The 13,432-nt window shown below is 41.8% G+C and overlaps 1 protein-coding gene across 1 annotated transcript in view; it reads right to left on the bottom strand.

The window, feature by feature from the left end:
• PRDM10 (PR/SET domain 10) overlaps positions 1-13,432 on the bottom strand; it is a 93,433-nt gene that overhangs the window by 43,275 nt on the left and 36,726 nt on the right. The window contains exons 5-6 of the mRNA XM_002912687.4: positions 2,657-2,882; positions 603-844 (exon numbers count right to left, since the gene is read on the bottom strand). Coding sequence (XP_002912733.1) covers positions 603-844; positions 2,657-2,882 — 468 coding nt within the window. The remainder of the gene's footprint in view (positions 1-602; positions 845-2,656; positions 2,883-13,432) is intronic.

The raw sequence follows: 13,432 nt of genomic DNA on the forward strand, positions 1-13,432 counted from the left end.
GGGTGGCTCAGTCATTAAGCATCTGCCTTCAGCCCAGGGCATGATCCCAGAGTCCTGGGATCGAGCCCCACGTCAGGCTCCTCCACTGGGAGCCTGCTTCTTCCTCTCCCACTCCCCCTGCTTGTGTTCCCTCTCTCGCTGGCTGTCTCTCTCTCTGTCAAATAAATAAATAAAATCTTAAAAAAAAAAAAACAAGAAAAAAAACAAGAAACAGAAACAAACAAAAGCAGAGAAAGAAAAATACTAGCAAACGACGGTTATAGAATGGAATTAAGAGAACCAGTAGGAAAACACATGCCCCCTAAAAGTTATTAAGAACAAGAGTGAACTATGATAAANCTGGGAGCCTGCTTCTTCCTCTCCCACTCCCCCTGCTTGTGTTCCCTCTCTTGCTGGCTGTCTCTCTCTCTGTCAAATAAATAAATAAAATCTTAAAAAAAAAAAACAAGAAAAAAAACAAGAAACAGAAACAAACAAAAGCAGAGAAAGAAAAATACTAGCAAACGACGGTTATAGAATGGAATTAAGAGAACCAGTAGGAAAACACATGCCCCCTAAAAGTTATTAAGAACAAGAGTGAACTATGATAAAGCATAAATTACCTTCAGATGAATATAACAGTCTTTCAGCTCAGACTCTCTGACGAGGGGTCCCTCCACAGGGCCAAACTGGGTACGCTTGGGAATGCGCCTTTTGGAGAACACCCCTCCGAGGAACCTGTCTATGTAGAGGACCAGGGGGAGGCTGGCTCTTGCTCTAGTGAGCACAGGCCGGTTAGGGATGGGATGCAAGGGGCCATGCTTTGGGCACACTGAAGAATGGGCATTATTACACTCCTCACACCCTGCAAAAGAAAGAAAATCTTAAAGTCAAATTCCTCAACGTCACTTGATCTCAGGTACAAAGTTCTAACCTGAAAAATCCCCAAATCTAAGTTTGCAAGCCAAAATTCAATTAACTTCTACAATTACAGTATTCATTCAGTTGTAATATACTAGCTTTCAAAGACCAATAAAATCCTGCCCTGTTCCTCTCAAATCAGGCAGAATTAGTTTGTGCCTGCCAAAAATAATACACAGGCAGTGACTTATTTCTCTACTGGAGATTAAGTCAAATAGTAGCCCAGCAAATTTACAAATCAATTATAACAGGTCTGAAAAGAAAAGGGGAAAAAAAAAAAAGAGAAGAGCTTATTAGGATAAATGCTACAAAATCTGATATGACAAACAGTTGAATTTTAGAGTATGTAAATTATATCTCAGTAAAGCTATTTTAAAAAACTCTGACAATACCATTTAATCAGTTTCTTCAAAGGAAGTCATAGAAGCCTCATTGTCTGGGCATGTCTAACTCAAACAGAAAAAGCACTATGCAGTTGGAGACTTCAATGCATACTGTGTGAAGATAATGCTAAAATGAATGAATTTAGCATTCCACCCTTCATTCTCTTGAATGACACAGTTAGCCTAGCTCAGACAGGACCCACTTTCAGCTCCTTCTAGGAGTCATTACTTTGCACTAAGCATCCACACTCACTCCCATTTTCCCAGTGGCACCCATCTGTAAACTAACCGCCGGAACTAGACAGAAACGGCCACAAAACATGGAAAAGTGCCTGGACCCTACAGGCATCATACTCATGACCTTTAACACATTTAATTAGCCAACTGTATTTTACCCATGTCCAGCTGGGTGATGACCTGGCTTAGGAAACAGGTACTTTCAATTTCTACAATTCTCCAATAATGGAGAGCTACTTTGTATTATTATTTGTAAGATAAAGTCACTGTATGCGTATCTGACTGAGGAGTTGCCTTGAAAACTTACGAATTCAAGGAAAAATAAAACGAGGAAGTTCTCTGTTGGATATGGAGGTGAGCGTTGGCCCCGTGTAAACAGGCTTTACCAGCACCGCACAGAAGGTCCCAGGAGATATGGTGAGACCGCAGAGCTCTGAACAGCCTCAGGAACTCAATTAAGTGAGATAAGAACTTTGCCATATAAGCATGAAAAATCGATGGAAAGAAGCAGTAATTTGGTGGGTGGAAGCAAGAACCCTCCCACCCTCTCCCAAAGCAGGCAGTACAGAGAGGCAGTAAGTGTTGTGGTTAACCAGGGGCACACGGGAGCCAGACCACCTGGGTTGGAACCCTGACTCTCAAAACAACTGGACACCACCAGCCCCATCATAAGACTATGGAAAGCATTAAACGATTTAGAAAATGTAAAGAGCTGATGCCTGGAACATAATAGGCATGTTTACAAGGTTACTATGAAAAGAGGTAAGACAGCAAAGCCAACTCGTTAAAGCTGAAACGGCAGAAAATTCCAGGAAGATTCTGGGACCGGACACGCTTACCATAGTGGCCTGACAAGCTGAAGCCCGGGGGTCAGAGACAGGCCCCGTGCCTGAGCCACCACTCACCCCTGTATGACATGGAGCGGGCAGCTCAGCCTCTTCCGACCTTCCGTTCAGGCATCAGTAAACTCAGAGCCCTCACGAAGCCTCGGTGCCTCCCTCACAGGCTGTCGTGAGGACCGAGCAAGAAGGGGCGTGCAGAGCGGGGAGCACAGGGTCTGCGCACGGGAAGCCCCCAACTGAAGTTAAGCGCATCCCTGTGCTCACACACACTCACAAGGAACAGCTCGTACTTACATAAGTCATGCGGGTCGAAGGGCCGAGGGGGATCCGGCTCCCAGTCATCCAAGTCTGTGTCTTCACCATCTTCCTCCTCATCTTCCTCAGTATCTTCGTCCTCATCCTCATCCTCTTCCTCTTTGGCCTCCAGTCTGCCCAGAGGGTTCTGCAGAGTCGCCAAAGGGTCTGAACCATCCACACCCTCGATTGAAGGTAACACCTGGTTATGCACCGGTAATGAGGCCTGCACAGAGTTCAACCAACAAGTTAGCACCCGTTTGCTTTTAGTTAGCTGGTACACATACACACGCACACACGCACACGCACACACACACACACACACACGCACACAATACAAGGTTTTTGTGGAAGACAGTCTTCATATGAGCCTCCTTCAAGACCCTGAAGAAGAAATGATTTCCACTCTCGGCTGTAATGGATCTGCCTTCATTTTTGCTGTTTCTGCTCCAGATCTGGGAGAGCGGGTAAGAAAGCCTGGGTGCCCTCCTTTGGTGCGTGCCCTGTCTCCCCAGAGACTTCAAATACATAATAAACCTGTCCATGCCCTCTTGGTGCATGTGTGGTATCATGTCTCAACATCTGAACCCAATTTCGAGTCAGGGGGTCCCTCCTTTTTCAGGGTGACCACAACACGGTGTATGTAATGATCTGATCTATCTTCAAACACTTCACTTTTAAAACTAAACACGTGGTGGGGTGCCTGGATGGCTCAGTCGGTTAAGCGATTGTGTGTCTGTGTTCAGCTCAGGTCATGATCCCAAGGTCCTGGGATCGAGCCCTGCATCAGGCTCTCTGCTCAGCGGAGAGTCGGCTTCTCCCTCTGCTTCTGCCCCTCCCCCAGCTCCTGCTCGCTTGTGTGCATGCGTGCTCTCTCTCTCTCTCAAATAAATAGATAAAATCTTATCAATCAACCAATAAACAAAACAAAACAAAACACATGGTACAACACCCAGTTGGTAAAATTCAATGGTTCACAGCCCTCCTTTTACACACTTCAGAGAGGCTAAGGTTTTCAAGTAAGTGAAAGAGATGCTTATTTGTTTCAGGCTAAAGTTAGTTTTTTGCAAATAAGACAAGGTGGGGGCATGTATTGGGTTACTACTACCTTACCAAATATACTAGCAAAAAATACCTTAAATACCTTAAAAAAAAAAAAACTTAAAAAGTTCCCTACCCGAATAAGTGTCATGGGGTTCTATGGGACCCCAGATTCCTTTATCCAATCTTATTTCTCCTGCCCAATTAGCACCATAAATCATACTGAAGCCATGTCCCTTTCCTGTTCAATAAATAAAGCAAGTTTTTTAAATGCCTATTCCATTTTTCTTTTTTTTTTTAAAGATTTTATTTATTCATTCGACAGAGAGAGAGACAGCCAGCGAGAGAGGGAACACAAGCAGGGGGAGTGGGAGAGGAAGAAGGAGGCTCCCAGCAGAGGAGCCCGATGTGGGGCTCGATCCCAGAACGCCGGGATCACACCCTGAGCCAAAGGCAGACGCTTAATGACTGAGCCACCCAGGCACCCCTCCATTTTTAATCTTCCCCTGTGTTGTTGTCCTCACCTACATGTTCTTCCCCAGCCAACCTTCCAAACCCGGTCATGTTCCAGTTTCTCCATGAACCCTCCCTGACCACTCTACCCCTCCCTGACTCTCCTCTGCCCTGATCCCTGCAGCATCTGAAGTCACGGAATCCCACCCCACAACATCCTTCAGCCTCTGCTCCAACATTTCACCGCCTCACCAGACAGCCCGAATCATTCGGAATCATTCAGTGCTGGTTCTGCGGGGTCAAGGTCTCCCCGTGCGCATCTTCATGTGGTGGGCAGGACCTGTACCTTCCCCCTCAAGGGAGACAGAATCCGTGAAGACAAGAAGTTCTTCAAATATTTCAAGACCAAAAACCCCTAATTCGTTCAATCATTTTCACATGGCCCAATTTCCAGATTCCCTCATCATCCTGTTGTCTTCATTTATTCCTTAATGGATTCCACGTTTTTTAATGAATATGGCTTCAGATTACATTAACATTTATGACAGCCATTGTTCTACTGCTGACCCAGTTTGAACTGGCAAATAACTAAAATCCCTGAGTCCTTTTTCCGCTCACATCACGCTATTAAACCATTTTACTCCTCCTCATGACTTAAATAGATTTTTTACTTAAATGTGGGGGGGGGGCGGAATTTTGCATTTATCACCAGTATATTTCATTTTATCACTTTTTCTTTTCTTCCAATCTGCCAAGATCTTTTAGAATCTTGATTCTGACATATCACATATTAGTATCCCTCATAGCTTTGTACCCGATGCCAAATACCATCTAGATTTCAATTAGTATGCATTTTCCTGTGAGCCCTTCTTGCCTCTCCAACTGTGCCTCAGGGAAGTAGACCAGGGGCTTTGGAGACACACAGACTTGGATCAAAACCCTGGCCCCACCACTTGGCATGTTAATAAACTCCTCTGAACCTCAGTTCCTTTATATGTAAAATGGACACAGTAATACATACGGCATCAGTTGCTCTGAGGATTAAATGACGCAGTATATGTACGTGAGGCCAGTAGCAGAGTGTCTGGCATTTAGTAAGTGCTTAGTATTAGTAAGAATCAATTACTATTGTCATAAGTTCTTTAAGGACCAAGATATCACATACGTCCTCTAACCTTACAACCTTACAAGACAGCTGAGCACGTGGCAGGGATTCAATGAAGATACATTTGTAGAAATACGTTTGGCCCTTTAGGAAATGACATCAGTCCCTTCAGCCATGTAAAGAAACTCTCCTGTATTCACAGAAAATCCTTTTTCAGTTGTGCTTCTATGAACTTCTTAAACTCCATGAAGAAAGAGCATTGTGTGTTTACAGAATCTGACCTGTCCAGCAGCTGAAGACCACTGTCCGACATCTGAAACACTCAGGCTCCAGAGAGCGGGTAAACCAGTTACCTCAAAATAGCATGTGCCTGTTTAAATGGGCATCCATTTAACCCAGGAGCCAGACTCCTATATGACATTCCATCTCTGGTGCAGGGCCTTTCAGAGGCTTTATATAAGAGGACAGAATTCTGGGAGATGTTTCAGCATCAATAAAAACAGAATAAAATACCCACTGAAGTGAGACTCAACAAGGAAAAGAGCAGGAGACTCCTGGCAATGAAACCGTGTGTGCCGTCGCCCCCCCCCAACACCCCCACCTGATCCTGCCACCAAGCTATTCTTGCTGTCTCAGAGCGCAGTTCCGTTCTCACCCCTTAATTCTAAGCCACTTAAATTTCAGGCCAGCATTTGTGATGAATGTTATCACACACTGACCAAACTAAAGCATTTATATCTACCTCGACTCCTCATACACTCTTTATCACTTTGCAGAGCCAACCGAAAAGAATGAATTCAGTAATCCAGAGTCATCCCAGTGAAGCTGTAATGTGTTTTTTCCCCCAACAGATGCTGCTAGAAAGACTGCTGGCTTCTCGCCACTGCTGAGAAAGCTGACATTAAAACAGTACCAACAACCGCCTCCCCCACCCCGTGCTGGAACTCTCCTAAAAGGCTGTAGCAAAGACAAGGCTTCAACACTTCAGCAGTATCTTCAGGAAACGATGCTAAAGCAGAGGTTGCGTGCAGACCAGAATCACGCGAGCTACTGTTAGAAAGGGATGAAGGGGTTAATGATAATGACGTCTAGGTAACCACTGTGTAGTGCTAAGTAGCAGGGACCTTAACACACAGTAGGCACGCCTTACGCATTTGTTTAATTAACAATTCCAATTCGACTGACATTTCTGGAGAGCTAGGCATGTATTTAAATTCCTTTGAGGCCACATAACCTAACCACACAGCTCCTAAGTGAGAGAGATGAAATTCAAATTCTGACTCTGCCCTGCCTTTTCCACTACATCACAGTGGCCCGTGTGAAGTTTATTCAAGGAGGGCACCGGAGGAGGCAAACATCACACATGCCTTGAACGCCAGAGCAACAAGGTAACCACACGTGCCCCGAGGCACCAGCCCACCAGTACGGAGGTGAGCTGTGTGTGCCAATTTCGCTTAGAGGAAGTGAATAAGCAACAAAAACGTTAATCCCCCGCACTTTGTCATGCACAATAAAACACGGTAAAAGGAAAAAGAATTTGTTAAATTTATGGTATACTTTCTCCTTCCCACTTAATATCAGTCTCTAATTATTTCTGAAATTACATAATGCATTTCAGGATACAATTTATCTGAGAAATGAAATATGAAACTACGCTGAACAGCAGCAAACACAACAGAATGCTTCTGGATTCCTACTGAGACCAATTATCAGTGTAGCATATTTCCTTCTCAGTGTGTGGGGAGTCACACATGTTCACTTTCAGAAACAAAGGGGAGACTGTGCTTCTAGATCTGGAGACTGCCAGTGCCTTTCCTAAGGACAAGGGAATGCATATATGAAAAAGCCTTCAAATGAATTTTGCTACCACTATAAACAATTGAAAATAGGAACCTTTTTGCTAAGGTGGCAGGGGGACGTACCGATTATCTGTGTTGAACTCTCACTCCAACTTTCTATCCAGAATTTTTCCAGGTCACAGAATACACTGACAATCTCAGAGGTACTTATTGTAGCCAGAAATAAAAACCGTGCTGGTTGAAAGGAAACAGCAGTAAGGCAAGGTAGAAGCCAATAGTTACCCTGCCTTGTAATGTCAGGGTTCATAGAGCTATCTGACTACAAAACATGAAAGGAGCAGATTGTTTCTGGAGATTAAAGAAGATGAAGGGCTCTTTGAGGTGCCAGCGGCAGCAAAAGTTCTAATTAAAATCATGCCTTAATATTAAAACAACAAAATGCCGTTTTGCCTATCTGATTGGCAAAGTTTTAAAAGAATGCAAATACTCAGTGTGGCAAGGGTGAGTGGAAATAGGCATTCTCACGTATTGTTGGTAGGAATGTAAATTTTTTAAGCATCTGAAAAGCCATTTTTCTTATCCTATTTATAATAACAAATTTCAAACATATATCCGTCAGAGAGAATAGTATATTGAACTTCACGCACCCATCACTCAGCTTCGACAATTACCAACTCACGGTTACCTTATGTCAACTATTCTCCCACCCACCTTCCCCCGTCACTAGATTATTTTGAAACAAACCTCAGACATATATTTCATCCGTAAATGGCTTAGTAGATATCTTGAAAGGAAAAGAACTTACATATTTTATGTATTACCATATCTAAAGAAACCAATCATTCCTTAGTATCGACAAGTATCTAGTAGTGTTAGAATTTCCCCAATTGTCTCATACCGCTGTTTTTAACAGTTCATTTGTTGAAATCAGGCCCCAAACAAGGTCCACATATCACATCTGACTAACATGTCTGTGAGGTCTCCTTGAATCTGTAAATTTCCATTCCCCTTCTTTTCCTTCACAATTTACATGTGGAAGGAACTAGGCCATTTGTCCTACAGGTCTTCCCACAGTCAGACTTTGCTGATTGCATCCTTGTGTGTCTTTTACTGGTTCCACTTTGTCTACTGTGCTTCCTGCGAGCTGCAAGTGGAATCTGGAGACTCAGTCAGACTCAGGTTCAGTTTCTTGGGAGGAACACTTCGTATGTGGTAAAATGCAATAGGAGGCACACAACACCAGGAGGCCTGTAACGAATGGTTCTCTCTTCTTAGTGATATTAACAATGTCCCGAGGGTTAGGGTGAGCCATCCATTATAAAGTGCCTCATCAGCTTTTTCCTGATGGATTCAGACTGTTGTTGATGATCATTGCCTAGATCCCCATTTCATTAGGAAATGAAAAATGGTGATTTTCCAAGCCAATCATCCCCTCTTTATTTATTAGTTGGAATGCTTCTATAAAGAAATTTCCCTCATCAAGTAATTGTTTACCTGAGTACATTCAGAGAGAAAGGCTGGACTCTTTCCCATCATTTACCAGTTTTTTTAATAATGCGGTGGTCCCCCAGCATCCTCAAAGATTGATCAATGAGTTATTTCTTTTAATATTAGTAGAAACTCACAGATTTTAAATATATTTAATGCATTTCAATCTATTATAGATATTTTCCTGTTTTTACAGGTCAAATGCCCCATTTTGGCCCTTTCAAGCTGGATCATGAGTTCTTCCCACAGGACCCAGAAGTTTTCACTAACTTCCTTGCATTCTGATAAGACATGACATTTCAGGCACATCTTGTATATTTCCTGCCCCAGAGCTAGAATCTGCCATTTCCCTAAGTAGTCCTGATTCCTTTTACTGGAAAATTGTATTAGAGACCACACTGGCTCATTGCTACTGGATTGATGACTCTGGCTAAACGTTTTCAGTGGCCCAAACTAGAAAATATGTTTTAAAAGAAAACACATCATGAGTTCACGCTGATATTCTAATTCAGATTTAGGATTCTGGATTTTTATTTAACTTGCTTGATTTTTACATTTGTATCTCTTTTCACATTCAAAAAAATCTTGGTTCTTAAGTAACTTTAAATATGAAAATACACTGGACAGCAGCAAACACGACAGAATGCTTCTGGATTCCTACTGAGACCAATTATCAATGTAGCATGTTTTTTAACTTTTATTTTTAACTTAGGGATATATCATGCTCACAGATTGGAGGACTCGAAATTATAAAGACGTCAATTCTTCAGAAACTGATTCATAGAAATAATGGAAATTCTGCAGGACTTTTGTGGAAACTTCCAGGTTGATTCTAACATGTATATGGAAAAGCAAAGGGCCAAGAAACTCTCAAAGAACAAAGTGGAGAAAGGGTCACAGTCTTAAACATACATTGTGGTACATTCATAAGCCTGAATACTAAAACGAGAAGGAAACAAAACCTCACAGCTACATCCAACAACATGAAGGGATCTCCCCTAGCATCATGTTGAACAAGAGAAGCCACAAAGGAAGGAAATGGTAAGTATTTCCACTTATATACAGTTCAAAACCACAGAAAATTAATCTATGACGTTAGCAAGCAGGACAGTAGTTATCTTTGAGGACAAAGGAAGGAGAAGTGATTGGGGGAAGCAGAAGGTTGGCTTTTAGGAGCTGGGAATGTTCCAGTGTTTAATTTGAGTGTTGGTTATACTGCATGCTTACTTCGTGATATATCATTGCACTATATGCTTATAATCTTTTGTACTTTTCTATAGGTATAAGTTACTTAAAAACTGAAAAATGGGCACCTAGGTGGCTCAGTCGGTTAAGCATCTGCCTTGGACTCAGGTCATGATCCCGGGGTCCTGGGATCGAGTCCCGCATCGGCCTCCCTGCTCAGCAGGGAGTATGCTGCTCCCCTCTGCTCATGTTCTGTCTCTGTCTGTCTCTCAAATAAATAAATAAAATCTTCAAAAAAAAGTGAAAAACACACGAACAGTAAGAAATATGGTGAACATAAAGGAAACTAAACAAATAACATGGAAAAGAATAGATATAAAAATGATTATGGGGCACCTAGGTGGCTCAGTCGGTTAAGAGTCTGCCTACGGCTCAGGTCATGATCCCAGAGTCCTGGGATGGAGCCCCCTTCGGGCTCCCTGCTCATCAGGGAGTCTGCTTCTCCCTCTCCCTCTCCCTCTGCCTCTCCCCCTGGCTTGTGCTCTCTCACTCACTCTCTCTCAAATAAATAAAATAAAAAATGATTATAGAGGGGCACCTCAGTGGTTCAGTCAGTTAAGCATCAGACTCTTGATTTCGGCTCAGGTCATGATCTCATGGTCCCTGGGATGGAGCCCCATATCAGGCTCAGAGCTCAGAGGGGAGTCTGTTTGAGATGCTCTCTCTCCATCTCCCTCTGCCCCTCCCCCTGCTCATTCATTTGTGTGCTCTCTCTCTCTCTCATTTTCTCTCTAAAATAAATGAATCTTTCAAAAAAGAAATGATTATAGAGAACAAGTAAGGTACGAAATGCTGAGAAGAGTCAATATACTCGCAACTGATGTTCCTGAAAAGTGAACATAACAAATGAAACTGAAAAGATTTTCGAAGGTCTGATAGATGAAAACTTTCCTGAAATAAAGTCTTAACCTATACATCTAAAGGACACATACTGTCCTAGGAAATTCTGATTCATATGCTGGTGAAGTCATTAGACTTCCAAGAAAAACTTCAAGGATAAAGTATCAAGCAGGCATTAAGGTAGAAAAGGAATGAGGAAAATAAATTAGACTCAAGATTTCTACAAATTAAATGCCAGCAGAGAACGGAGCAAAACTCCAAATAACCGTGGTTACCGAACAGGACGTAAATTTATTAGTCACAATAATGATGCACCTAACAACACAGAAGAGTGGAGAGGACAGTGGGAGGAAGTGTCCCTGTGCTGATGCCCTTGTCATCACTGTCCCTGTGCTGATGCCCTTGTCATCACAGCAGGAGCCAAGGACAACACGGGACTGATCTCAAGCGCAGTTTGGAGGGTATGATGACTCCAACCTCCTTCACTTTCACTTCAATTGCTTTTTCTTCTGCTCAAGTAAATTTCAGTTTAAAACATTTAGATTAATAACAGCATTTAGAGCACAATGCCATTTCTCCCCGTGCTTATCTTTATTTGTATGTCTGGAATAATAGTTACCAACCATTAACTTAATGAGGAAAGTTCTGGGCAGAATTTGTTTGTTCAGGATCTATTTTTTGTACTTTTTTTTTTTTTGCATTGCTTCAACTTTTTATGAAAAAAAATCATTACTCCAAAAATGAGTGAATGAACGAATGATCTATGAAAGACAAAGGGATTTTTTAAGAAATTTTTTCTTGCCAAATTGTCAAAACTAATTAAACCTATCCCTTGCTTGCTGATGGAATCAATAAATATATACAGAAATGTACATGATTTGTTTTTTCAAGCATATATCTTATTACAAAATTACTAAAATAAAATAACACTGCTATAGACTGTCTCTCCCCAAAATTTATATTTTGAAAGCTAATCCCCAAAACCAAAACTAATAAAACACCATATGTTAACTACACAGAGAATAAAAATAAAATTAAAATTAAAATAAAGAAAGCTAATCCTCGGGGCACCTAGGAGGCTCAGTCGGTTAAGTGTCTGCCTTCGGCTCAGGTCATGATCCCATGGTCCTGAGATCGAGCCCTGTGTCGGGCTCCCTGCTCAGTGAGGAGTCTGCTCCCTCTCCTCCCTATTCCTGCTCTCTCTCCCTCTTTCTCTCAAATAAATAAATAGAATCTTAGAAAGGAAGAAAGAAAAAAAAAGAAACAAACAAAGAAGGCAGGCAGGCAAGCTAATCCTCAATGTGAATGGTAGTAGGCAGGCCCTCAGAGAGGTGATTAGGTATTGAAGATGGAGCCCTCATGAATGGGATTAGCATCCTTACAAAAACCCAAACTCCTGGCTGGCTCAGACTATAGAGCATGTGACTCTTGAACTTGGGCCCCATGTTGGGCATTGAGTCTACTTAAAAATAGAAAAAAATTAAAATTAAAAAAAAGAGGCCCCACAGAGCTCACTCGCCCCTTCGGTCATGTGAGGCCCTCACCAGAATCTGCCAACCCCTTGATCTTGGACTTCCCAGCCTCCAGAATGATGAGAAATAAATTTCTATTGTTCATAAGCCATCCAGTGTATTGCATTCTTTTTTTTTTTTTTTTTTTTTTTTTTTTTTTTAAAGATTTTATTTATTTATCTGACAGAGATAGAGACAGCCAGCGAGAGAGGGAACACAAGCAGGGGGAGTGGGAGAGGAAGAAGCAGGCTCATAGCAGAAGAGCCCGATGTGGGGCTCGATCCCATAACGCCAGGATCACGCCCTGAGCCGAAGGCAGACGCTCAACCGCTGTGCCACCCAGGCGCCCCCAGTGTATTGCATTCTATTACAGCAGCCTAAACAGATTAAGACAAATGCTCATTCAAGTTCACGGACACCACAAGATTGCAGATTACTATCAATCAGGAATAAATTCAACCATAATTTCTATGATAAAGATTCCTCAGAAATCTCTCTGGATTTCATAAATAATATTAACAAAAGTACTGTTCACTTTTCAAATTTTAAAATGGAAGTATCTGAATCATCTACTAAAAAAATTTAAATGCACAAAGTGCTTACTAATGGGAATTTACTTGATAATCACTCATGACACTCAGTGGTACAGCTAAATAATAGTCATACTAGACAGCACGAAAATACAACTTATTTGGATCCATATTCCCTTTACAGTAAGACTGAAAGTATCTAGCTTCTATATCTTCTTTATCACTTTCACAATCTGGAGAAAAACAAGGACGAAATCCCTCAAAGTCAAATAGGATATACTAGAAATATGGATAAAAGGAAAGAAATGTTTTAAAAGAAAACCAAGGAGGGGGAGCCTGGGTGGCTCAGTTGGTTAAGCCTCCAGCTCTTGATTTTGGCTCAGGTCATGATCTCAAGGGTCGTAAGATCAAGCCCGGCGTCAGGCTCTGTGCTCAGCATGGAGTCCATTGGAGATTTTCTCTCTCTCCCTCTTCCTCTGCCCAACCCCCCCCCCAGCTCATACTCTCTCTAAATAAATAAATAAAATCTTCTAAAAAATCAAAAAGATAAAACAAAACTAAGAAAAATCTCAATTTTTTCCTCAATATTTAAAAATAGACAAAGTACCCAAATGTTTCCAAATTTCCAAAAAGAGACACTTATAAACTCAGGATTATTCTTTAGAATTTGAACCAATATCCTATTAATATACTTGTTTTTTTTTTAATTTCCAAGACAAATCATTTTTTCTATTACCAGGCTACTTCAGTACGGACTGATTGTA

The sequence above is a fragment of the Ailuropoda melanoleuca genome, chromosome 8 (assembly GCF_002007445.2).
Source record: "Ailuropoda melanoleuca isolate Jingjing chromosome 8, ASM200744v2, whole genome shotgun sequence".
In the NCBI taxonomy this organism is placed as follows: domain Eukaryota; kingdom Metazoa; phylum Chordata; class Mammalia; order Carnivora; family Ursidae; genus Ailuropoda; species Ailuropoda melanoleuca.